This window comes from Homarus americanus, unplaced genomic scaffold (assembly GCF_018991925.1).
Source record: "Homarus americanus isolate GMGI-L3 unplaced genomic scaffold, GMGI_Hamer_2.0 scaffold8226, whole genome shotgun sequence".
Lineage (NCBI taxonomy): Eukaryota > Metazoa > Arthropoda > Malacostraca > Decapoda > Nephropidae > Homarus > Homarus americanus.
The window spans coordinates 1,056,965-1,084,882 of NW_024717620.1; the positions used below are offsets into that span (position 1 = coordinate 1,056,965).

Sequence of the window (27,918 nt, forward strand, 5' to 3'; positions counted from 1 at the left end):
TAAAATTTACCTAGCAAAAGGTTGCAAAATATTGAAACTGAAATTATTTTCTGTTTATATACACTAAAATCTACCAAAAAAGTGATGGGCCATTAGTTTTAGCTGATCTTCCCTCCTATGACACACCCTACTGTACCATGCTGTATTTTTTACGTTGACGCGTGTTAAAGTTGTAGAAAAATGTATTACTGTAAAGTAATTTATAGACCATATTACACTTAAGACTGTGAGTGGTATACAAGGTGGACTGTACCGAGGCGCGTCCACTGTACCCGGGCAGTATGATAGACTGTACATTAACACTACTGAAAATCAAAAGTCAACTAAACCAGGAACACCACCTCATCACACTTGTTTTCAAGATAGTTTTTAAATTTTGTTCATAAAATGTAGATTTTGTATCTATATTTGGTACTTTTATTATTAAAATATAAAGTAAAAAGAAATACTCAACACATAACTACAGTTCTTACCTGCCGCCTTACGTTTTTATTCATAAATTTCCAATACAATTTAATCCTAGTTTCAACACAATTAAGAAATATATAATAAAAACAATTAGATTCACATTAAATAAAGTTCTTCCCATTTATCAGCTTATTTATCTCACCCAGATAGTTTTCGGTGTTCAGTAAGAGTTGTAGACATGGTCGACTACAGCAAGTGGAAGGATATTGAGGTAATATATCACCCACCACCTTTTGTCTATAGTTATTCCTGTGTTTAATATTACTCTTTATAGGTTATGATTGTAGGGAATTATATTAAAGACTTACACACACATAATGTTCTAATATTTAATGTTGAGAGGCAGAGTGTGAGTCGTGGTGACCAGGTCTTGAAGGTTATGGTGTTATTTATTAATGTAACTTACAAAGGTGAGGAGAGAAGGTAGTCAATGGCATATTTTATCCTGTTATTATGTTTTTACTTCATTTTGTAATGTTAGTAGATGAGGAACATTACTATCCGGGAAGACCTTGACTAGTGGATTTGTCTAGAACAAGTAGGTGGCTCTCCTTAACAACCTGCAACCACTTAATCACAAGTATCTGTAGAAGCAAACTTGTTCCTTACCACAATAATAGGTCAAGATTTGTATTATGCCCAACTGTATTTTGGTATTATTTTCTTTACACACCGTTCATTCCTGCCACTAATCTATTATCATATTCGAATAAGATGTCTAATTATAAGATAATTTTCATCTATTGCATTACCGGCGGAAATGTATAATAACGGAGATAGCTTTTCCAAAATATTTTCTATTTTCTTCCATTAACATCCCGCCATTATCGTCTGCCTCTCCTCCAACACTGCATGTCTCCTGCATCTCCTTCATAAATCATTCTACGCATGCGTTGCTGTACACGTCACGCGGCCAATCAAAAGCCTTTTTGATTTTGAAGCCAATTAAAATGTTTTTGGGTTTAATTCGCGGTATTTTTGGCCCAATCAAATTCGAGTATTCTTTTTGGTCTCATATTTTGAAATTCAAGTTTAGTTCCGACCATGGAAGTCTGCGATGGGTGTCACTTAATGTATATGGAGCTGATTGTGAGTTTTTGGAAAAAAAACGAAGAAACTATAGCCTTTATTCGATCGCATGGTGTTCTTCCAACCTCAGTAAAGTGTACTAAGAGCAACACTGAATGTAAATATCGCAAAGACCAACATATGTGGCGTTGGGTAAGAATCCCAGAATAGGATTGGATAAGATAGTGCTCTTGTAATTTTGCCCAAATTTATGAATAACAAAGCAACATAAGTGGAAATTAAGTAGATACGCAGTTCTGTGAATATACGGAGGCATACAGGAAGGTAAGCCCATCAAATTTTTGTATATACAATAAAGAAGTCAAAATGAGTGAGACCAAGGACTCAGGCGACAGGCAAGTGTCGACAAACATGGAGGAGAGAAGAACACCGAAATGTGTGGAGAATGTGGAGTAACAGTCAAGGATAGCGACAAAGCAGTTAGCTGTGATGTTTGTGAAGTGTGGTTCCACATCGAATGTGAAAAATTACCAGAAGAGGTATATAACTTTATGCAAGATGAGGAGGCAGGAGGAGTGTTGATGTGGTACTGCAGTCACTGCAAGAAGGGTTGTGCTAAACTGCACAAGTGCATAAAAAGAATTGAGCAACAACAGGTGGAACAAATGACCAGACAAAATGAATTGGAAGGCAAAATAAATCAACTGAGAGAATTTACAGCACAGGAACACGATAAGAATAAGGAGATAGAAGTCAGGATGGGTATATTGGAGGCAAAATCTATTGAAATAAATGATGTGTTGGAAACAAATGCTAAGAATGACAGGGGTTTTGAAAACAGACTGGGAACCTTGGAGGCTAGAACAGTGGGTTTAGAAGGGACAGTAGATTCTGGCAGGGCAACAGGAAGTGCCACTGAAGTGAAGCAGGAAGACAACACAGGGAAACCAGAGCCTGTTGGTGAACTTATAGAGGAACTAAATGAGAGAAAGAAGAGGGAAAACAACATAGTGGTATATGGTGCGCCAGAACCTGGATCCCCAACAATGAGCGAAAGGATTGAGAGTGATAAATCTTATGCACTGAACCTAATGAAAGAATGTGGTGTCACTAGTGGCCAGGAGATAATAGTTAAAGTGATTAGGCTGGGTAAATTTATCCAGGGAAAAGCTAGACCTATGCTAGTCAAGTTATCTACTGCAGATATAAAGGCCAAAACTTAATGGACTCCAGGAAGGGGAGACACAGAGTGGTGGGTCCTCCGTGGAGGCGAAGAGTCGTCAAAATAGGGGTCCAAGAGAAGTAGTGAGGCTCAAAGAGGAGAAACATGTACATACCAGTAGTGTAAATAGTGTAAGGAAACTGATTAAAAATAGGAAAAAACAAGAACATAATGTTAATGTAGGTAAATTTCTTATTATGTTCAGTAATGTGGATGTGTTGAGTTCAGACAAGTTAATAGAGCTAAATGCACAGTTGAAGGAGATGGAAAATACTCGCCAAGTATAGCCCTACAGGAGGTAAAGCCAAAACACTACAGATATGAACCGATTACAGCTGAATATAACCTAGAAGGTTATGACATTATAGAGCAAAATCTCCTTAATAAGGAAGGGAGAGGTATGTTAATATATATTAGGAAAGGAACCAAATTTTACAGTGTTGAACTTGATACTAAGTTTTGTGAATATTGCTGTATAGAAGTGCCATGTAGTAGTGGTAATTTACTATTTACCTCCATTTACAGAAGCCCTAATAGTGATGAAAGCAATAATATTAATTTGCTCCAACTTATGCAGGAAGTCAATGATAAAAATGTGCTTTATAAAATAATTTTAGGTGATTTTAATCTTCCACAAATAAATTAGAGTAATTATACTTCTGTAATGGGACTGAATGATGTTGGTACCATGTTCATCGAGAAAGTACGGGACTGCTTTCTCACTCAACATATAGAGGAAATCACCAGGATAAGAGGAGACAGCACAGGCAATACCCTTGACCTGTTGTTCAGTAACGAAGAATCTATAGTAGGAGATATCAAGCTGGAGAGTCCACTGGGAAAGAGTGACCATGCCTGTATTAATTTCCATTGTGACATACAGGAGATGGAAGACAAAAGTTAAAAACAAGTGTACATGTATGAAAAAGCAGATTACCAACTGATGAAGCAAAGGCGTACGATGGACTGGATCCAATACTTATCATTGGAACCAGATATTGAAAGTAAGTGGAATAAGTTCAAAGGAAAATTCCAGGCAGTCATTGACGAGTGTGTCCCTAAGAAGATAATCAGAGGACTGAGGGTTAGCAGAAAAAGAACAAATGAAAAATAACCTATGAACAGGAAGCTCTGGGCTAAAGTGAAGAAAAAACAGAGACTGTGGGAGAGACTGAAAATAATGAAAACGAAGTTCAATGAAAGAGCATGCACAAGGGAGATGTATCTGGAAACTGAAAAGGAATACAGGAGATTAAATAACCAGGTCAGATGGGAAACTAGAAACATCTTGAAATGCAAAGAACAAGAGATTGCGAAAAATGTTAAGGCAAATCCAAAAGTGTTCTGGAAGTATGTACAGACAAAAACAAGAACAAAGGCTAGAATTACAGATCTTTACAAGGATGAGGAAAAAGTACAGAAGACTGTGAATGATCAAGAAAAGGCAGATGTACTCTCAGAGCAATTTTCACGAGTTTTTACTAAGGAACCAGATAGGGGGACACCAACAGCTAACAAGAAAGACGTGCCAGCTCTTGAACACCTGGAGATAACCGAGGGCAAAATAAGAAAGGTGATTCAAAAATTGAAAAGACATAAGTCTCCCGGTCCAGATGGGTTACATCCAAGAGTCATTAAGAAGATGATGGAGGAACTACTTCAGCCTCTGAGGATCTTGTTTGAAAGCTCTTTTCAAGAAGGAAATATACCCGAGGACTGGCGTATTGCATATATCACAGCTATCTATAAGAAGGGAAGTAAAAGTGAACCAGGAACTACAGGCCAGTCAGTCTAACTAATGTAATCTGCAAATTAATGGAGTCAATATTACGGGAAGAGATGATATCCCATATGAAAAAATATGGATTGTTTAGTAATAAACAGTTTGGCTTCATTTCCGGCAGGTCAACAGTCCTACAGTTGATTAGAGTACTAGACAGGTGGACGGAAATTATCGATGACAGTCAGGCTGTGGACATAGTGTATTGTGACTTCATGAAGGCTTTTGATAGAGTACCCCACAAAAGACTATTAGGAAAAGTATCTAGTTATTGCATTGATGGAAAATATCTTGATTGGGTAAGGAATTTTTTAACTAAGAGAAAACAGAGGGTTGTGGTAAATGGGGAAGTATCTGACTGGAGAGAGGTCACTAGTGGGGTCCCTCAGGGTTCTGTCCTTGGCCCCCTGCTGTTTGTCCTTTTTATCAATGACCTGCCTGAGGCAATTAAACACGACAGTGAGGTATATCTATATGCGGATGACACAAAGATGTTTAGGAAAATAGAACGAGATGAGGATTGTGACATGCTGCAGGAGGACCTGGATGGGATCAGGGGTTGGACTGAGAAGTGGATGCTGAACTTTCACCCAGAAAAAAGTAAATACATGAGGATAGGAAAAACAAAAGTTGCTGACCAGGGATATCATATGTACACCACGATCAAGAAGACCACTGTAGAGAAGGATATAGTGGTAGTCATCGATGATAAGCTGACGTTTTCTGACCATCTAGCTGAGAAAATCAACAAGGCTAATAAAATAGTGGGCATTATTAGAAGAACTTTTGTTCATCTGGATGCACCTATATTCAAGGCTCTGTACACTGCTCTGGTTAGGCCACACCTTGAGTATGCTAATCAAATTTGGTGCCCATATCTCATTAAGGATATTGAAGCAGTAGAGAATGTACAGAGGAGGGCTACCAAATTAGTACCACAGATCAAGGGTTTATCTTATGAGGAAAGACTAAGGAAATTACAGTTACCGACACTGGCGTACAGAAGATCTCGTGGGGACCAAGTGGAAACATACAAGATAGTGTGTGGCATATATGACCAGGCATGTACAGCAGGAATGTTCCAGATGAGGGAGGCTGACACTACCCGGGGGAACTCAAAGAAGATCTACAAAACAAGAGCGAGGCTAAATCTCAGAAGACACTCGTTCACGAGTAGTGTTGTCAACAACTGGAATAGTTTACCTGAGTGGGTAGTGAATGTGGAGACGGTGGAAAAGTTTGAAGCAAAATTAGATAAATACTGGAAAAATCAACAACAAGTATATAACTTTAGGGCACAATTATCCACCACACACAGCCACTGTCTGAGTAGAGAAGAGGCTATTGAGCTGGAGTCATAGGCGTGAGCCTCTTCCAGAAGATCATCTGTGAGTAAGAAATAGGTGATTCCATCATATGGTGAGAGTCAGTTAAGTTAGGTTTGGTTTGGTTATTGTTTTTCTAGTGTTTTTTTTTTTTTTGTGTATTTTTCAGTCTCTTGGCCACTTTTTTTCTCGGAAAACGTCAAACGAAAAAAAATCACTAAACAAAAAACGGCTAATTTCCGCCAAAAAGGAAGGTCATATTCGGTCTCAACACACACAAATACCCTAAAAGTGTACGGTGTGACAAGAAAAATTTACCTGTATATTTTACTAAAATAGTGTTTTATGTGTTTTGTGATTATTTAGTGATATATAACCATTTTAACACTAGTAATGACATTGAATTCTTCTAAATTGATCAGGGCTTTCAAGCTGAGGGAAAATGTGGGGTTAAAACACACAAAACCTCACCAATAGAACCTTTGAGAATGAACATACTGGTAACTTAATGTCAGATCCTGTTAACCTTTGAATCTAAATTTTCTCCAAAGTAGACAAAGAGCACAGTATAATATGTAGTGGGTATATATACAATAGTTATGTACATGTACGGTATTTAATATTTAACGGAGCTCTCTTGGCTTCAGATTTCGGATGATGAGGATGACACTCATCCGAACATTGACACACCGTCCCTTTTTCGATGGAGACACCAAGCCAGGCTGGAGCGTATGGCAGAGAAAGAGAAAGAACTTGAGAAGATCAAGAAGGAAAAACAAGAGTAAGTAATAATAAGATAAGTGTGGACATATATGTAGTTGTTGAACAGGAGAGTTACTGCATGTTGTACTGTACAGGGCAGTGGGTCTGTAATGATCAGGGTGTACAGTATAGGCACAGGATACAGGCATGGCAGCCATATGCAAAAAGTTGATGTCTATTGGTACAGCAGCCTAATACTGTACACATGCATGGTGGGCAGACTATACAATGATAGTTACTAAGATGGCCTTCTTTCTGTCTAACCTAACCAAACCTAATGTGACATAACCTGACTAACTTAACCTAACCTAACTTAACTAACTTAACTTAACTTAACTTAACTTAACTTAACTAACTTAACCTAACCTAACTAACTAACTTAACCTAACATAACTAACTTAACCAAACCTACCCTGCAACTTAAAGACACCTAACTTACCTGATAACTTAACCTAACCTATAACTTAACCTAACATAACTAACTTAACCAAACCTACCCTGCAACTTAAAGACACCTAACTTACCTGATAACTTAACCTAACCTATAACTTAACCTAACATAACTAACTTAACCAAACCTACCCTGCAACTTAGACACCTAACTTACCTGATAACTTAACCTAACCTCTAACTTACCCTAATAATTAACAAATTCCGTCAATACGGTCGCCATACCTGTATCCACTCGGTATTATATTACACTGACACATGGGATAAAATGTTTCCCTGTAGGTTGAGTCAATTACAAACTTAATATTGAGTTATAAGGTTTAATTTAGTGTGTGTTGTAATGTCCTGCTGAATATTGGTCCTTGAGAATATGGAAGATCACGTAGATAGATAGACATTTATTCAGTAAAATCGTCAGGTAAGTATACTTTTTGTTTGGCGTGTACTGTGTATAGACAACATAGATATGTATACAGGTCAGTATGACAATCAATATACCATGACAGTGCAGATGTTTATTCTCAGTAGATCTAACTAGAGGTTACATCTGATGAGGTACTACATCATTGTAAATCAGAGTGTGCCTGTACAGTACAGTACAGTCCTGCAGTTATTACTTTACATCTATAAGAATACTCTATGGCTGAGGTGCACCAAGGTTGATATGTGTCGATGACATGACACAACTCACTGCTCTTATCTTTTAATGGTGATATTTACTTATAAAGATCTTATTTAGAGCTCGGTTATGATGGATGAGGGTAACTAATACATTAGTTCCAGTCTAATCCAGGACTTGTAGATATAACTTATAAGTCATCTAGCAAAAGGGATTTCAGGATCAATCCTTCATCTCTTGATCACATATCACCATTTGTAAATCTCCCCAGAAATTGGATTTTGGACCCAAAGGGTTAATGTTACTGTACAATGTATTTAAGGCTTGGTCTCTATTTACACAGGGATGGTGCCCTCAACCTCCACCTTGTGATCCTCTTGTGCAATAATCCATTTTTTATGAAGTAGATCACCCACGAAGTCAGAGTGGAAACTTAGTTGTTACTGCTGGATTAAAGAGTAAATTGTTTCATTAGCATTACTGTGCAGGTTAAAAAAAAGATTTTTGATGCACAATTTAATTTTTTTTAGATATGATCGGCAGGTGAAGACTCTGAAGCAAAAGCTGGAGACTGAGCCAACACATGACAGTACAGACATGAGCAAACTTAAGGAAGCACTGGCTGAGCTGGAGAAGAAAGGGGCAAACTTACTTGGTAAACAGAAGGACTTAGAGAAGAAAGAAAAGGTAATTATAGCTAACTTCATTTCACTTTTTTGTTGGGGAAAAAGATGATAAAGGCTGTTCTCTCCTGCTGCCAGCCACAATGTTACTTTGAAACATCTGAGGTGTGAACAACGAAGCAGGAAGAGCCTATTTAACCCAGCAGATGTTGCACCCGAAAGTTTGTTGGAGTTGTGAATAACATAATGAAATGTCCATCTACTGATAATATTAAGGTGGTGATGATGGTTAATAAAGATAATGAATGCATCAACAAAAATCTTGTACATGGTAATGAATTATATGAATAAATACTAGGAGGTTTCAGGAGCAACAGTGGTATTGTTAATAGTATAATGATACAGTGCTACAGTGGTCCCTTGGTTAACGAACGGTTCGATTAACAAAATAGCTCCCATAAGGATCTTCAATTCGGTTAACGAACAAAACTCTGATTAATGAAATCCTTATGACAAATACGTTTTGTTGTGAGCATCAGCTGATCAGTGAGTCCGCCAATACAGTACAGTGGTCCCTCGGTTAACGAACACAATTCGTTCCAGAAGGTCGTTCGTTAACCAAAAATTTCGTTAACCGAACCCATTGTTTTAATGGGATATTGGGTAATTGGTTCCAGCTCACCGAAAAGTACATACAAAGTAAAAAAGTAAAAAAAAAAAACTGCAGTAAAGTACACTTACTTTGAGGTGTGTATGTAGAAGGCTTCTGGTTGATGATGATGATGGGAATTAGAAGTGGGGATGGAGGAAAAGGGAGAAGCGAAGGAAGTGGGGATGGAGGAGAAATCACCTTTCAGGGGACCCATGCTTGAGGCCGTCATTTCACCAATAAAATTTTAAGTTCACTCGGTGTACATAATTCAAGATTATTTTCTTTAAATCAACACTGCACTGCGCTATATATTATCAATATGTTAAATAAATTTCAGAATGACCAATAATTGTTCTGTAAAAACTTAAAAATACTCTGTGTTCAAGAGATCCACAAGCAAGATGTTTCCTCCACTTAACAGAGACACAAACAGATGCCTTGGTGGGTGAGTGAAGTGGCTGATGGGCGCACCAAAAACTAGTTCCCTGTACTGCAATTATGTTAAATAAGTATTAAAATGACTAATAATTTTAATATAAAACCGATTACTGTATTGGCGGACTAACCTACCAGCCGATGAGCAAGCCAAAACATGTTGACATGTTTTCGTAAGAATTTCGTTAATCGAATTTTTGTTCGTTAACCGAATTGAAGATTCTTATGGAAAGTAATTCGTTAACCGATATTTCGTTAACCGAGGCATTCGTTAACCGAGGGACCACTGTAATCTGTTCGATGTTTACATTCGTTTCCAGTGGAATAAATGTCAAGAAGGTTGTGCTTGAATATTTTTTTTATTTTTATATTAAAATTATTGGTCATTCTAAAATTTAGCGATCCAAGCTGTGTCTACATAAAGTTTTCAACTATTATTTTTGGCTCGGTATATGTAACTTTATTAATTGATTGAAACTCATTTACATGCACACACTGTCCTAAGGGCAAAGCTGTACTGTATATGTAATGAAAGTAATGTACAAAATGATTACTAAAATTTTTGTCTAGTGCAAACTATAGCATGTTTATATTCAAATTAATCACTATCTTATAAGAATTCCAGCAATGTAGATTATACAGTTTTACCCCGCTTAACGCGGTTTCACTTAACGCGTTTTCGCATATACGCGGTGAGTGTCCGAGACGCTATTTTTAGATTTGCCCCACCCGCCACCCTGCCTGACTGCCTGTTTTAGCTCATAAAATTCATACAAATTACCAGGCCAGAATATAATTTACATTGCTGGAATTCTTATAATTTGGTGATCATTTTGAATATAAACATCATATATTTTGCTTTAAACTTACAATTTTTTGATAAAAATTTTTCTCTAGGTAACTATGGTATCTTTTGTCCAAAATATATGACATTTATATTCAAAATATTCCTGGTCTTACAAGGAATCCAGCAATGTCAATTATATTATCCTAACTTTAGTTTGAGGTATTATTTATTAAAATTTAGTGGTTATCCCACACATCTACTTGGGACGGTTGGTGGGGGGTGGGGGGGAGGGAGGGACCAACCGACCATCTGTTACCGTGTGAAGAATTATTATTTTTTTTTATTAACTGAAGATATTTGTTTTAGCTCACTGCAGAAATTCCTTACAAAATTACCGGTCGAATATAATTTACATTTATTTTGAATTCTATAATTTGGTGATCATTTGAATATAAACATCCATATATTTCCTTTAAACTTACCACAATTTTAGATAAAAGAAGTGCACTATATTCAAATAACTATGTTATCTTTTGTGCAAAATATATGACATTTATATTCAAAATATTCCTGGTCTTACAAGGAATCTAGCAATGTCAATTATATTATCCTAACTTTAATCTGAGGTATTATTTAATACTAAATGTTAAAAACTCTGGAAGGGAGGATTGGTGGGGGTGGGGGGAGGGTTGGGACTGACTGCGCAGTTGGAAGAGGGGGGGAGGCAAGGTGGGGTACTTTGATTGACAGATAGTGTCGTGAAGATTATTTTTTTTTTTATTAACTGAAGATATTTGTTTTAGCTCATAAAATTCATACAAATTACCCGGTCAGAATATAATTTACATTGCTGGAATTCTTATAATTTGGTGATCATTTTGAATATAAACATCATATATTTTGCTTTAAACTTACAATTTTTAGATAAAATTTTTTCTCTAGGTAACTGTTATCTTTTGTCCAAAATATATGACATTTATATTCAAAATATTCCTGGTCTTACAAGGAATCCAGCAATGTCAATTATATTTTCCTAACTTTAGTTTGAGGTTATCCCACACATCTCCTTGGGACGGTTGGTGGGGTGGGGAGGGAGGGACCACCACCATCTGTTAGCCGCTGTGTACTGTAGTGAGAGGAGGGAGTTGAGTCCATTATTTGAATGGACATTAACTTGGCGACTGTATTTCTCTATTTCTCTTAAGTATTAATTGTGTGCATGTACCATCATAAAATTAAGATGTTATTTTTACTACAACATAGGTATGTGCCTTCAAAAAGTGGAGTTTAGGGGTCGGGCCGGTTTCTATTGGAATTAATCCCATATGTTCTGTTGTTCACTTAACGCGGATTTCACTTAACGCGGGACCCTCTGGGTTCAATTGACCAAGTAAGGGGTACAACTGTATTCTCCCGTCACTTCTATAACATTTTATAAGCAAAAAACAAAAACTCAATCTGAAGGACATAAATAAACAAATAAATACTTCACTAGACCTTCGGTGCCAACTGTCAAACATGTCACTGTCCCCCCCCCCCTGTCCTCCTCCCAGCCAGGGTTTGTTGGTTATACAGTAGGCTTTAAGTTTTTATCTTATATAATATCAGACTAAAGTTAGAAGATAATTTGTATTTCTGGAATCCTTGCAAGACAGCGAATAATTTGAATATAAACGTCATATATTTTGCACAAGAGATAAAAATTAATCACTTATATCACATTACAGTAGTGATTTAAGAGTTCTAGTGTACAGGTAGTCCTCTCATTATTACCGACCATCCGACATCGACCGCTTGTCGCATCTCAAAATTTTTCAAACTCCTTACGTATTTTCTAGGACTGAAACGTTTCCATCCTGTAACGAGCGCCGCTGCGGGCTGGGTCAGCCGCTGGTACAGCTGCCCACGCCGTGAAAGCCAGTTTGTGTTTGGCTGTCGTTGTTGTCGGTAGTGATCGCGCTGTGTACTAACAATATTTTCGTTTCTAATTCCCTTTAGAATGACTGGAAAGTGTAAAAGTGAGAGTTTTGGTGGTGCTCAGAAGAAAAGGAGACAGTCAATTACTTTTGAGATGAAAATGAATATAATAATGCAATATGAAAATGGAAAAACAGTAAACTCATGTGACCTAGGCTTCTCTCACTAGATGATGTCAACAATTTTGAAGGACAAGGAATGAATTCGTGAGGTAGTGAAAGGAACAGCAGCTATAAAGGGAACAATAATAACGAAAAAAAGACAAGGTCCTATTCATGAGATGGAAAAATTACTTGTGGTGTGGATGGAAGATCAGATACAAAAGCCTGTACCCTTAAGCCTTCTAACAATACAGGCTAAGGCAAGAAGCATTTGAGAAAGTCTGAAAGAGCAGGCAGGAGATGAGGCACCAAAACTTCTCAGCAAGTCATGGGTGGTACCAAAGGTTTAAGAAACGTTACAGTTTGCACAGTGTAAAGGTGAGTGGAGAGGCAGCAAATGCTGATGTGGGTGCTGCCAAAGCTTTTAAGGAGGAGCTAGATCATGTCATCGTGGAGAGAAATTATTTTCCTGAGCAAATATTTAAACTGGATGAAACTGGCTTATTCTGGAAGCGCATGCCAGAACGGAAATACATCCACAAAGAGGAGAAAAGCATGCCGGGATTCAATGCATTCAAGGACCGAATCACACTTCTGTTGGTGGAGCATGTAGCTGGTTTCAAGATAAAGCCCTTCATGATCTATCATTCAGAAACCAAGGGCTTTTAAACATGTCAGCAAGCACACATTGCCAGTGTTTTTGCATAAGAAAGCATGGATGACCCTAGTACTGTTTGAGGATGGTTCCTGAGTTGTTTCATGCCATGAGCCAAGGAGTATTGCCTGCAACAAGGGTTGGGCCAAGATTTTACTAATTTTAGATAATGCTCCGGGACACCCACCACACCTGGACGACCTGCACCCTAATGTTAAGGTAGTCTACATTCCACCTAACACTACCTCTATCATCCAACCCATGGATCAAGATGCTACTTGCTTAAAGCGTATTATTACGTAACACCTTCTCAGGCTGTTGCTGCTACTAAAGGTGAAAAAAATGCTCAGAGAGTTTTGAAGGACTAAACATTTTGAAATGTAAAGAACATAGCTGCAGCATGGGATGAGTATCAGGTCAGTGCATGAATGGAATATAAAGAAGTCCGAAAAGGTAAGAAAACAGTTTCAAAGGATTTAATGAAGATGAAGTAATTTCTGAGATTAGTAACAAGATAGTGGAGCAAAACAGCGGAGTTAGAAATTGATAATGAAGATGTTGACAGTTGGTGAAAGTTTACAGAAGAGCTAAGTAACGAGGAAACTGGGGGCAAAAAAATAAAAACAAAGAATTTAAAAATAGAGAAGAAAAAGGATATACTGTGTTAATCTACACCACCTAAGACACGAAACCAGCTTTTAAAGTGAGACAGATTGTATAAGTATGGAAACACAGAAGAAGGCAGAGCATTCCACAGTTTGGCTGTGTGAGGAAAGAAGGATGCACTATAACTGGTTATTCTAGTGTGACCACATCCACAGAGAAATGGTGGGCACTGCTGGCAAGACGGCAGTTATGAGCCCACTGCCCTGGCGTACAGGATGCAACCACCAATAACATTGCCCGCGAAGTACTTGTAAAAAGAGAGAGAGTGAAGCAACATTAGGTGAAGAGAAAGGGAAGAGAGATTATCAACTAAAGGAGGAGAGTTAATAAGACAAAATGCCTTTGATTCCACCCTATCTAACAGTTGGACAGAAGAAGAGCGACCCCAGATATGAGAGCAATACTCCAAGTTAGGATGAATGAATCCCTTATATACTTGAAGCAACTGCTCAGAAGTGAAGTAGCTACGGCATCTGTACAGTATTCCCAACTATCGGGAGGCAGCATTAGCTATGTTGAGGATGTGTGATTTCTATGACATATTGGAGGAAATGGTGAGGTCTAGCATAGTTATTTCAAAATTTGGCAGAATGATAGCTTCCTGAAATGTAATTGGTGGGAGATCATCTAATTTATAAAGTGTAATTGGTAAATACTATTGAATTTAACCAAGTTTCTACCTCCCCATTTGGAGATGCTGCACAGATCCACATTGATAGAAGTAATGATATCAGCTCTAGAAACAGATCTAGTTTGAGAGTTAGGAGGAAGGGGAAAATGTGAAAAAGAGTGAAGAGTAGAATCATCAGCGTAAGTATGGATAGAATTAGTTATAGTGTGAAGTAAATCATTGATAAAAAAAAGGAAGAGAGTAGGTGAAAGAACAGAACCCTGTGGGACACCACTATTGGCAGAGAAGAGCGAGATCGATCCTCGACAACATCTGCCATGGATCGGTTCTCAAGGAAGTTAGAGATTAGAAACAAAGTGGGGGAGAAACCATAAGAGAGAAGCTTAGATAAAGACTTGTGCCATACCCTGTCAAATGCTTTGAGATGTTGAGAGCCACCACAAAAGTTTCCCATAACCCTAAGAGAGATGACCAAAGATGGGTGCAATAGGAGAGCAGATCACCTGTAGATCTCGGCCAAAGCCATACTGGTGATCCGACAAAAGAGAAAAGGCGCCTACAGACGGAGAAAATGGGAGTTCAAGAAAGTTTCCTGAAATCTTAGAAAGGGAAGTTAGGGCAAGGGGGCGAGTAGTTGAGGGATTAGAATGGTCACCCTTCTTCGGGAGGGCTGAACCAAGGCATGCTTCCCAAGAAGAAGGAAAAGTTTGGGTTTTGAGGCAGAGGCAAAGAGGCGAGCAAGCACAAGGGCCAGAACTTCAGCACACTGCCTCAGAACACGAGGGGGTATTCCGTCCAGTCCATGCGTCTCACTCACATCCACCCTGGATAACACACCGGCAACCCTACGGAGAGATTATAGGAAAGTGCATAGGTTCAGTAGGAGGTGCAGGGGTATGAGGGATAGAGTGGGAATCGTCTAAGGTGGAATTAGAGGAGAATAAGGTGCCAAAGAGGTTGGCTTTGTCCGGGGCAGATTTGGCTATAGACTTATCAGGTCGGAAGAGAGAAGGAAAATAGGAGTGCAGAAATTATCATAGATGTTTTTGGTTAAGGACCAGAAGGATTTACTAGAGGAAGAATTAGGCAGGACAGCTGTCTTCTTTTTTGTAAAATTCTGCTTGGCCCTACGAGGAATAGCCTTACAACGATTCCTAGAAGTAATGAAAGAGGCGTGGGTAATAGGAGAAGGAGATAGTTTCATAATCCGATATGCCCTGCAAGAGAGCAGGAGCGATCAAATCATGATTGTAATTTTTTTATTGGCCCCTTACATCGCTAGGGGGTGAAGCGAGAAGCGTTTATAGTGCCCAACAGGAAGCATGCGAGTTCATGCTTGCCTTTATGTCTCATGAGTTAAGGGCATAGAAGCCTGAAGAGTCAATGGTTTATGTCATCAAGTTAAAGCCAACAACTTGTCCCTGAATGCGACCAACTTTCATTAAGCAGGTAACTTACATTGCTGCTAGGTGAACAGGACCAAGGGAGGCTGGGAAGTGTGTCCAACAACTTTCCACCGCCTGGGAATCGAACCTGACATCTCGCTTATGAGGCAAGAGCGTACTGCTCTACCCACTGGCGTCCCCATGATTGTAATGTGAAAGTTTTGGAGAAGATGGGATAAATGCACTATACTGCCCTGTATGACCCCAGCAATGCTGTCAGCACATACCGAGGCGCCCGAGGGAAAAGCAACATTTATCCCAAGGAAAGTCGGGCGGCAATTCTCTGAAGGATTGCCAGCTTGCCCTCCAAGAGTGCCATAGTTGACGCTAGAGGGGGGGTGGGGAGGTGGTCGTGCCCAGTTTGATTTAATAGAAATAAGGTTGTGATCAGAAGACCCTAAGGGGCAAAAATTGAGTGAATAGTGAGGGTTAGAGGTAAAACAAAGATCAAGAATGTTAGTAAGTTGATCGTGTCCATCAGAACGCTGTAGTAGGGTGTTTAATTATTTGATCCCAAACTAATTAGTGGAAAGAGAGTGCCTGCTCCACCTGGGTCATCCCTTGCAGAGCCAAGCCACTGTCTGTGATGTACATTGAACCCCCAAGTAGAGGATCTTGGTGTTGGGGGTGTGGATAGCAACCACTCATGGCAAGAAGTGAGATAGTCAAAGAGTTTGAAAGAAGTTGGTAGATGGGGAACAGTATAGGAAACAGAAAAATAGTCACAGTTGGTAGAGATATTTTGAGCCAGATGACATCATAAAGGGAAGTTTTAAGATCTGTGAGTCGAGCTATGGGTGTACGTGGTGTTGTAGTAGGCGACACACTCTTAGAACGGAAAGAGGTATAGTGAACCCTCACTTTACGCTTCTACGCTGTTATCCAACCCACGCGCCCTGCGAGAGAAACGCCAGCGGAACAATATAACATATGGGAATTAATTGAATAGAGTATCGGGTCGCACCCCCAAATCCCCACTTTCCTGACACACACAAGACGCTTTCGTCTTAAAAATAAATCCTCTTAACTTTATGGATGGTATTCACCCAATAATACAATATAAGTATGAACAGTCAACAAGAGCAATAAATAAACTGAAGGTTAGGTTGTGGTTGGGGTTAACACTTACGCTAGTAGAAGATCCCGCATACGGAATGGAGGCTGCTTCCGGTAGAGTGGCGGGCGTCACGGCCTCAGGGTGCAGTCTTCATCGGTGTCATCCATTACTTTACCGAATGCCTTCCTCTGACAAATCCTCAAAGTCATCATCACTGTCTCGCTCTCACCACCACCAGCTGGTTGCAGGGGTTTGCGGGCTAAGAACTCTGTTATGCTTTTGCTGACGGCTATGCTTTTATGCCGTCGCATAAACCCATGTAGGGCTCCATATAGCTCCGCAAATAACAGCTGGGGTAGTGAAGATTTCATGTACCGTTTGTGTCAGGGTCGCCGGAAAGCGTATGGTTTCGGCTCTTCTGGACATATAGTCGATGGTATAACCCCACATTGGCTGGCTATGTATGCTGGGCGTGCTCTTCTTGGGATGACGCATCACGCCTTCACTGACGCCGCCATCATCATCTACCGGCGTCGCCGGTAGTCAAGACACTTCCAGTGATCTCATCACCTCCCAGACAGTCGTCGCTGGTGGTCTGAGAAAGCCTGCAGCTGTAACACTGCCAGCCTTCTGGCAAGCTGGGTCCACGCCACGCAACAGTCGAACCCCCGCCCCAGTCGCTGGTGATTCGTTTCCTGCCTAACGCCCCCGAACGCCTTGGTAACATACGTTCAGCTTTGCCATTTTAACAGTTGCTAAGCATACTTATCCCATGCCTCCACCAAAGCAGTCAAAAGCTTTGACGCTGAATACCCAGAATTAGCTTTAAAAGTACCTCTTGCTCTGCCAACTGTTATCCTCGCCGCCGCCTTACCGCGTTAAGTCATCAGGTTACGCTAACTCTTTCCTGGCGCTTGGGTAACTGCTCAGGAGCTTGAATTTTTAGTAGAGAATGCAGCTTCTAGCATATGATTAACTCTTGGTCCATGGGCTGTAATATACGAGGGTGTTTGGGGAGGAAGGAAGACCACTTTTACGCTGGGGGTGATGATTCGAAACAGGGGCCAGTGTCCTGGTGCGCTGGTCCGTTAAGCACAGCGGCCCTATCACGCATTCTGTTGCCACAGAATACCAGGAGGGACAGTGAGAACATCCACGCTTTACGCAGCGTCAGCCAGTGGAATCCGAAGCTATCATAACCCGCAGGCGGCGGCTTGGCGGGTTGGTGCGGGATCACCGAGCACCGGAGCTTAGCATACCGAGGCATGGCGGTAAACAGGACGAAGATGCTCTTCTGCAACTTCCCGGCCCACACTGCTGGTGCATTCTCACAACGGCTGGGTTCCTTGGAAGGTGCTCTTTTCCAAAGTTATCCAGATTCGCCCATGCTAAACACCTGGTCGCCGGTGTACTTCCTTCCTCCATAATCCTCACCAAACGTGATAGTACCTCAGTCGCTAACACGGTCAGCGTTCTTCACCACCAATGTTGATATTGGTGATCTTGTTTTCTTCGAACTCTGTAAACTTACCCAGAGGAAGCGCATTTAAACGCGTTTGGGCTCTGTGGATCCCATCTTCGCATACCGGAGCATACAGCTCCCACGCGGCACATTTCCAATTCGCCAGCACCAATCGCCACAAAACCTGGTCACGCCTCGACGAAATTCCCTAAGCAGCTCACAAGTAGTCTTTTCTGTCTTGAGAAGAATCTGGCGGTGGGCAATACTTGACGGCGAAGCACCTGTGACTTTGTGATGTTCATGTGCCTTTTATCTTGGCTGCATCCTTCTTTATTGTCCTGATCAGACTGCGCAACACCATGCTGCATCAACCCCGCCTGTTCCCAACCTTCTGCATGATCTTTATACCTACCCTCAGAGCTTAAGAAACGGTTCTTGGCTTAGGGGCTGCCGGGGGTCCAGGTGGGCGAAGGTTTCTCTCTTGAACTCGCTATCATTTTACAGAAATTGGTCGGATCACTTATATATCGTGGTGTGCCTGGAGGGACAAACTTCGCAGGCGCAGTTGGGCCGCTCTTTAATAATAATAATAATAATAATAATTAACGGTTTATTGAAAGAGCTCGGCAGCCAGAAGGCTGAAAATATACAGTTACATATTTGGGGAATGGGTTTCGAATTACAAATAATATACAAGTAACATAAGTTACTTTAAACCACTACAGCTGGCAGCTGAGGGAGGCAAGGATGCATGGTCCAAACACAGTCCGATACGTCATATGACGTCACTGATAACGCAACAAAGACACACACTGCAGACCCACTCGCTACCGCTACTCAACATGGCGGAGGGTTTGATCCAAAATGGCGCAGCCGCCAGCCCGCGAAGGGGCAATAACCGCGAAAGTGAGCATTCGGTCGGTGCAGCAGGGTACCGTGCGAACGTGAAACGCTAAAGTGGGACCGTAAAGCGAGGGTTGACTGTATAAAGGTTGTAGTTGAGACTGAAAAGGTTTGGGTGAAGCTGCTTGGTCAATTGAATTTCAGATGGTAGTAAGAGGTCAGGGAAGAGGTTAATAGATGGTGCTCCACAGAAGGAAAATTGATCTCAGGCCGCGAATGTTGGAAAAATGAAGTGTGAAAAAAGCAGATCCTCCAGCAACCGCGGTGGCGTCAGTTGAGGCCCCAGTAGCTTGATGATGATGAGGTCGGGCCTGGGGTCCACAACCTTCCCGACCGGTGGGACCCATCCGAGAAGGTCCCGCTTCAGTATTAATATCAACTGACCTAGGAGAATAAAATAGAATGAATTAAACAGATCAAGAATGAGTACGGTTTTATTTATGGTGTTGTCAATAGTAAGAGAGACAGTTAAGACCCTGCATTTGTGTGTAAATGAGGCAGAAAGATAGATCAACAGCTTGGGACTTGGGCACAATTTTCGTAATGCCATATGGCAGCAGGGTCTACCATTAGACAACACATTATGCTTCCAATATCTTCCCAGGCATTAGTACCTCCCTGTTTGGTAGCTGCCTCTCAAATATTAATTCTGAATAATGAAATCCAAATGATTTGATGTTCTTGCAATAATGATTAAATGTATTCTTTATTAGTAAACAGGCTTAATGTTAGTTTGTTTTATTTTATCGGTACTTGGAAGGTCTTCTTGACATAACGACAGGGAAATTTGACACTTTATAAGGTGTTTGCAAGTATTTGACATCTTTTACCTTTGTTGGTGACTTGTGCCGGAGTTACGGTGCCCAGACACTGAGATGGTTGCATGTGTTGTTGATCATGTTCATGTTTCCTTTCTGTTATTTATAAAACCAGTTCATATCATTCCACATGCTAATTTCTGCTTCTCCAGGTGAGGAAATAATTATCAGAGAAAAAGGCAACTATTATCCCATGAATCATCAAAATATAACTAAGATATACTGTATTAACTACTAAGAACTATAGATTGACCCTATATGCATATCCGTCCATCAGCCAGTCTTGTGCCTGGCTGCAGACCCTTGGACTAATATGCTAAGTTGGAGTGAACAGACTGTGGTAAACCTAATACAGGTATTAGTGTTAGGTTTTAGAGTAAGGTTACAATTATTGTAATACAGTATACCCTTTAGTGACATTTTCCACTTGTTAATAGTTGCCCAGATCTCTGACTAAACCTGTTATACCAAACAGTGTTTTTGTTTGTGTCATTCTCATTATTACTGACAACAAAGTAATTCATTTTTCAGCTGGAGCCTTGGAATGTGGACACCATCAGTAGTGACGGATTCAGCAAAACCATCATCAACAAACCAGGACAGAGGAACGCAGATGACCTCAGCGAGGAAGAGAAAGAAAAGCGCATGAAAGAATTTGTTAAGAAGAATGAATCTGATATAAAGAAATACGGCATGTTTAGAAATTTTGACGACTCCCCGATTCCTTATGGTAATTAAATGATTGTACCATTACTGAGCTGCTCAATTCTGTACAAGTATACATAGAGATCCTCTGTACAGTAGTGATGATAACTATAATTTTAATATGATGATTGGCATCACTCCTGGGGCTGCTTCCAGACCCTCTTATTGTTACCTGTGTACAGTACTGTATATTAATTTCTCCCAAAGCTTGAGGTCGTCAGGGTACTGTAGTAAGGATTCATTAGCTCCAGTGAGGGAGACAGAGGAGTAAATAAAAGTAACCAAGTATTACAGGTTGCATCAGCAGACTGTGAGGGAGACAGAGGAGTAAAAGTAAAAAGTAACCAAGTATTACAGGTTGCATCAGCAGGCTATTGAGGGGCATAGAGGAGTAAAGTAAAAGTAGCCAAGTATTACAGGTTGCATCCAACCAGACTATTGAGGAGACAGAGGAGTAAAGTAAAAGTAACCAAGTATTACAGGTTGCATCAGCAGGGCTAATGAGGGAACAGAGGAGGAGTAAAGTAAAGTAACCAAGTAATACAGGTTGCATCAGCAGACTGTGAGGGGAGACAAGAAAGTAAGTAAAGTAACCAAGTATTACCAGGTTGCATCAGCAGACTAATGAGGGGAACAGAAGGAGTAAAATGAAAGTAACCAAGTATTACAGGTTGCATCAGCAGACTGTGAGGGAGACAGAGGTAAAATAAAAGTAACCAAGTATTACAGGTTTGCATCAGCGGGCTATGTGAGGAGACAGAGGTAAAATTAAAAGTAACCAAGTATTACAGGTTTGCATCAGCGGAGCAGTGAGGGAGACAGAGGAGTAAAATAAAAAGTAACCAAAGTATTACAAGGTTGCATCAACCAGACTGTGAGGAGACAGAGAGGGTAAGTAAAGTAACCAAGTATTACAGGTTGCATCAGCAGACTGTGGCAGGGAGACAGAGGAGTAAAGTAAAAAGTAACCAAGTATTACAGGTTGCATCAGCAGACTGTGGGGAGACAGAGGAGTAAAAAGAAGTAAAAGTAACCAAGTATTACAAGGTTGCATCAGCAGGCTAGCAAGAGAGACAGAGGAGTAAAGTAAAGTAACCAAGTATTACAGGTTGCATCCAACAGACTGTGAGGGGAATGAAGGAGTAAAAGTAAAAGTAACCAAGTATTACAAGGTTGCATCAGCAGACTGTGAGAGACAGAAAGGTAAAGTAAAGTAACCAAGTATTACAGGTTACTCAGCAGGAGCTGTGAGAGACAGAGGAGTAAAGTAAAAGTAACCAAGTATTACAGGTTGCATCAGCAGACTGTGAGGAGACAGAGAATCGTCAAGTAACCAAGTATTACAGGTTGCATCAGCAGACTGTGAGGGGAGACATGAAGGAGTAAAGTAAAAGTAACCAAGTATTACAGGTTGCATCAGCAGACTGTGAGGGACAGAGGTAAAAAGTAAAGTAACCAAGTATTACAGGTTGCATCAGCAGACTGTGAGGGAGACAGAGAGACTAAAAATTAAGTAACCAAGTATTACAGGTTGCATCAGCAGGCTGTGAGGGACAGAGGAGTAAAGAGCAAAGTAACCAAGTGTTACAGGTTGCATCAGCAGACTGTGAGGGGGACAGAGGAGTAAAAAGAGTAAAGTAACCAAGTGTACAGGTTGCATCAGCAGACTGTGAGGGAGACAGAGGAGTAAAGTAAAGTAACCAAGTATTACAGGTTGCATCAACCCAGACTGTGAGGGGGACAGAGGAGTAAGTAAAGTAACCAAGTATTACAGGTTGCATCAGCAGACTGTGAGGGAGACAGAGGAGTAAAATAAAAGTAACCAAGTATTACAGGTTGCATCAGCAGACTGTGAGGAGACAGAGGAGTAAAGTAAAGTAACCAAGTATTACAGGTTGCATCAACAGACTGTGAGAGACAGAGGTAAAGTAAAGTAACCAGAAGTGTACAGGTTGCATCAGCAGCAGACTGTGAGGAGACATGAAGAGTAAAGTAAAAGTAACCAAGTATTACAGGTTGCATCAGCAGGCACAATGAGGAGACAGAGGGGTAAAGTAAAAGTAACCAAGTATTACAGGTTGCATCAACCCAGACTGTGAGAGACAGAGGTAAAGTAGTAACCAAGTATTACAGGTTGCATCAGCAGACTGTGAGGAGACAGAGAGTAAAATAAAAGTAACCAAGTATTACAGGTTGCATCAGCAGACTGTGAGGGGACAGAGAGGTAAAGTAAAGTAACCAAGTATTACAGGTTGCATCAGCAGACTGTGAGGAGACAGAGGTAAAAAATAAAGTAACCAAGTATTACAGGTTGCATCAGCAGACTGTAGAGACAGAGGAGTAAAGTAAAAGTAACCAAGTATTACAGGTTGCATCAGCAGACTGTGAGGAGACAGAGGAGTAAAATAAAAAGTAACCAAGTATTACAGGTTGCATCAGCCCAGAGCCTGTGAAGGGGAGACAGAGGAGTAAAAGTAAAGTAGCCAGTATTACAGGTTGCATCAGCGAATACTGTGAGGAGACAGAGGAGTAAAATAAAGTAACCAAGTATATTACAGGTTGCATCAGCGAATGTGAGGGAACAGAGAATTAAAAAAGTAAAAAGTAACCAAGTATTACAGGTTGCATCAGCAGACTGTGAGGGAGACAGAGAGTAAAGTAAAGTAACCAAGAAGTATTACAGGTTGCATCAACCAGACTGAGGGAGACAGAGGAGTAAAGTAAAGTAACCAAGTGTTACAGGATTTGCATCAGCAGACTGTGAGGGGGCAGAGGTAAAAGAGTAAAAGTAACCAAAGTACAGGTTGCATCAGCAGACAGCCAAGGGGAGACAGAGAGGAGTAAAGTAAAAGTAACCAAGTATTACAGGTTGCATCAGCAGACTGCTGAGGTTGCTGAAGAGGAGTAAAGTAAAAGTAACCAAAGTATTACAGGTTGCATCAGCAGACTGTGAGGAACATGAAGAGGTAAAAGTAAAAGTAACCAAGTATTACAGGTTGCATCAGCAGACTGTGAGGAGACAGAAGGAGTAAAAGTAAAGTAACTTAAGTATTACAGGATTTGCATCAGCAGACTGTGAGGGAGACAGAGGAGTAAGTAAAAAGTAACCAAGTAATACAGGTTGCATCAACGAACTGTGAAAGGAGACAGAGGAGTAAAGTAAAAGTAGCAAGTATTACAGGTTGCATCAGCAGACTGTAGGGGGACAAGGAGTAAAGTAAAAGTAACCAAGTATTACAGGTTGCATCAGCAGACTGTGAGGGGAGACATAAGAGGTAAAGTAAAGTAACCAAGTAATACAGGTTGCATCAGCAGACTGTGAGGGGAGACAAGAGGAGTAAAAGTAAAAGTAACCAAGTATTACAGGTTGCATCAGCAGACTGTGAGGACAAGAGGAGTAAAGTAAAGTAACCAAGTATTACAGGTTGCATCAGCAGACTGTGAGGGGGACAGAGGAGTAAAGTAAAGTAACCAAGTATTACAGGTTGCATCAGCAGACTGTGAGGGAGACAGAGGAGTAAAGTAAAGTAACCAAGTATTACAGGTTGCATCAGCAGACTGTGAGGGAGACAGAGGAGTAAAGTAAAGTAACCAAGTATTACAGGTTGCATCAGCAGACTGTGAGGGAGACAGAGGAGTAAAGTAAAGCAAGACAGGTTGTGACTGTGGGAGACAGAGGAGTAAAGTAAAGTAACCAAGTATTACAGGTTGCATCAGCAGACTGTGAGGGAGACAGAGGAGTAAAGTAAAGTAACCAAGTATTACAGGTTGCATCAGCAGACTGTGAGGGAGACAGAGGAGTAAAGTAAAGTAACCAAGTATTACAGGTTGCATCAGCAGACTGTGAGGGAGACAGAGGAGTAAAGTAAAGTAACCAAGTATTACAGGTTGCATCAGCAGACTGTGAGGGAGACAGAGGAGTAAAGTAAAGTAACCAAGTATTACAGGTTGCATCAGCAGACTGTGAGGGAGACAGAGGAGTAAAGTAAAGTAACCAAGTATTACAGGTTGCATCAGCAGACTGTGAGGGGGACAGAGGAGTAAAGTAAAGTAACCAAGTATTACAGGTTGCATCAGCAGACTGTGAGGGAGACAGAGGAGTAAAGTAAAGTAACCAAGTATTACAGGTTGCATCAGCAGACTGTGAGGGAGACAGAGGAGTAAAGTAAAGTAACCAAGTATTACAGGTTGCATCAGCAGACTGTGAGGGAGACAGAGGAGTAAAGTAAAGTAACCAAGTATTACAGGTTGCATCAGCAGACTGTGAGGGAGACAGAGGAGTAAAGTAAAGTAACCAAGTATTACAGGTTGCATCAGCAGACTGTGAGGGAGACAGAGGAGTAAAGTAAAGTAACCAAGTATTACAGGTTGCATCAGCAGACTGTGAGGGAGACAGAGGAGTAAAGTAAAGTAACCAAGTATTACAGGTTGCATCAGCAGACTGTGAGGGAGACAGAGGAGTAAAGTAAAGTAACCAAGTATTACAGGTTGCATCAGCAGACTGTGAGGGAGACAGAGGAGTAAAGTAAAGTAACCAAGTATTACAGGTTGCATCAGCAGACTGTGAGGGAGACAGAGGAGTAAAGTAAAGTAACCAAGTATTACAGGTTGCATCAGCAGACTGTGAGGGAGACAGAGGAGTAAAGTAAAGTAACCAAGTATTACAGGTTGCATCAGCAGACTGTGAGGGAGACAGAGGAGTAAAGTAAAGTAACCAAGTATTACAGGTTGCATCAGCAGACTGTGAGGGAGACAGAGGAGTAAAGTAAAGTAACCAAGTATTACAGGTTGCATCAGCAGACTGTGAGGGAGACAGAGGAGTAAAGTAAAGTAACCAAGTATTACAGGTTGCATCAGCAGACTGTGAGGGAGACAGAGGAGTAAAGTAAAGTAACCAAGTATTACAGGTTGCATCAGCAGACTGTGAGGGATACACCTCTTAACCCCACACTACTTTTATACTAAGAATTATATAGAGAGACCAAAAGTGAATGTGTGAATGTCAATGATTAAAATGGCGAAGAAGAAAAATAATTGATGAATGAATGAATGACCTGACACAGTGAAACAAAGTTGAAGACCAAAGAGAGTATCTGTTGGGAGACAAGTGAAGGATATAAGGTTGGGAGACAAGTGATAGATATAAAGGTTGGGAGACAAGTGATAGATATAAAGGTTGGGAGTACTGTACTTTAAAATTTTTACTCTCCCAAATAACCCAACCCTCCCAGGTGTTAGGCAAAATGTTTTTTTTTTTTAATTGAATATTTTTCGTGGTTTTTATATGGCTGTGACTGTTGCTAGAAGTTGTTTTCCTTTAATATTGACAATCTTTACTGTAGTCTATTGATTAAGAAGGTATGATCCAGCCTGGCTCAGGGGTATGAAAGGCTACCGTAGTGTGGTTAATGATTAAGAGCTGTAGCTACAACTTTCCTGCACTCTGGTCTGCTCTTGTAATACTAAGTCTCCTAACATCTTAAATGAAACACACACACAGCTCATAATTGCTCCTCACATTTGTGGAACTGAAATTTTAAGTTCAACAACATTGGTTTCCATCACAATTTTGGGGTATAATTACAACCGGTTCTATTCCTATAGTTTTTACTTTATGAATGAGGCGGTTCTTCATTTACAATGTTCTGTGACTCGTCAGCTCCTATGAATATTGCACATAAGACAAAGTTTTACAGAATAAAATAATTATATCCTCTTATTTTCATCAACTTAGAAAAAAAAAATGTGTAAAATTACTACCTGTACTTTGAGTCTTGCTTATTGTATTCGAAGGAGCTAACTGTGTACTGGCAGAGGAGATTTTTCTATGCTGACAACTTGAATATAATTGTCTCCAAAAATTTATGTAGTTTATTGATTGTTTCTAATAAAGAATTTTATAAAAGACATGCACTTGCTAATTTACTGGAAGAGTTTTGAGGAATTTGAGCAATGTGTTTTGTCCCATTGGAGAAAAGTAGTAGCTTATGCATTAATGTCTGCTAAATGAAACAAAAATATAGGATAGTGAATATTAAAGGAAAGAAAATAAAGTTGAAACCTATTTAGTAAATAATTTGGGTTATATTTTGATTCTAATTTGGCAACATCCCAAAAACCCACTTTGAAAAAAATAAATAAATAAAAGGGCGGGTATATGCTTACATACCCGGGTAGCTACCCAGTATAACCCTGTACAGTACAGTACAGGTATTTGGTAGAAGTAGAACAGAAGGCTTGTCTGAGTTGAGGATTAAGAAGATAAGTTTTGTAATTGAGACTGACCTAGAGTTGATCATTGTTCATTTATCATCTGTACATTGTATTTAGTTCTTGGTTTATCAATATTATAACTTGTTGTGCAAGACAGTAATACATGTATAATAATCATTAATGTATGATGTGATGATGTTTATACAGGAACACACACAGTTGGCATGTGAGGACACGGCCAACTACCTGGTGGTGTGGTGCATTAACCTGGGGATGGAGGAGAAGCAAGAACTTATGTCCCATGTTGCTCACCAGACCATCTGCATGCAGTTTATTTTGGAGTTAGCCAAGCAGCTGGAGAGGGACCCACGCTCCTGTATATCAGCATTCTTCCATAGGTAACCACTTTTAATTTATTATTTAAACCACTTGTCAGCTTACTAACCATTCAGGCAGTTGTTTTGTATGGGAGGAAATCAGAGTACCCAGAGAAAACCTGCCATGTTTGGCATGGTCACTCTAGATAACACCCTTCCTTGGTATGGTCACTCTAGATAACACCCTTCCTTGGTGTGGTCACTCTAGATAACACCCTTCCTTGGTGTGGTCACTCTAGATAACACCCTTCCTTGGTATGGTCACTCTAGATAACACCCTTCCTTGGTGTGGTCACTCTAGATAACACCCTTCCTTAAGTGTGAGTGACTCTAGATAACACCCTTCCTTAATTATTGGTGACTCTAGATAACACCCCTTCCTTGGTGGTCACTCTAGATAACACCCCCGCTTCCTTGGTATAGTCCTCTAGATAACACCCTTCTTGATGTGATCACTCCTAGAATAACACCCTTCCTTAGTATAGTACACGCTCCTAGATAACACCTTCCTTGAATTCAGTCCACTCCTGGATTAACACACTTCCTTGGTGTGGTCCTCCTAGATAACACCCTTCTGGTGTGGTCCTCTGGGCCTTGCTTCATGTGTGCTCTGAATCTTTTAACACCATGGCATGGTCACTCTGAATACTTACCCACTTGTGGTATAGTCCTCCCTAGATAACACACTTCCTTGGTGTGGTCCTCTAGACACTGTCATGAGATACTTTCTAGATAACACTCCTTCATGGTGTAGTC

General features: G+C 40.3%; 1 protein-coding gene across 1 annotated transcript; it reads left to right on the forward strand.

Annotated features, from left to right (window-relative positions):
• Nucleotides 1-570: 570 nt before the first annotated feature.
• LOC121858939 (hsp90 co-chaperone Cdc37-like) lies at nucleotides 571-27,183 on the forward strand (the record flags this gene model as incomplete). The annotated part of the gene is given in 6 exon segments (XM_042355592.1): nucleotides 571-679; nucleotides 6,472-6,605; nucleotides 8,186-8,342; nucleotides 20,399-20,583; nucleotides 20,585-20,597; nucleotides 26,993-27,183. Coding segments are annotated over 6 exon segments (713 nt in total), but the record flags the coding sequence as incomplete, so codon positions are not given.
• Nucleotides 27,184-27,918: the final 735 nt, after the last annotated feature.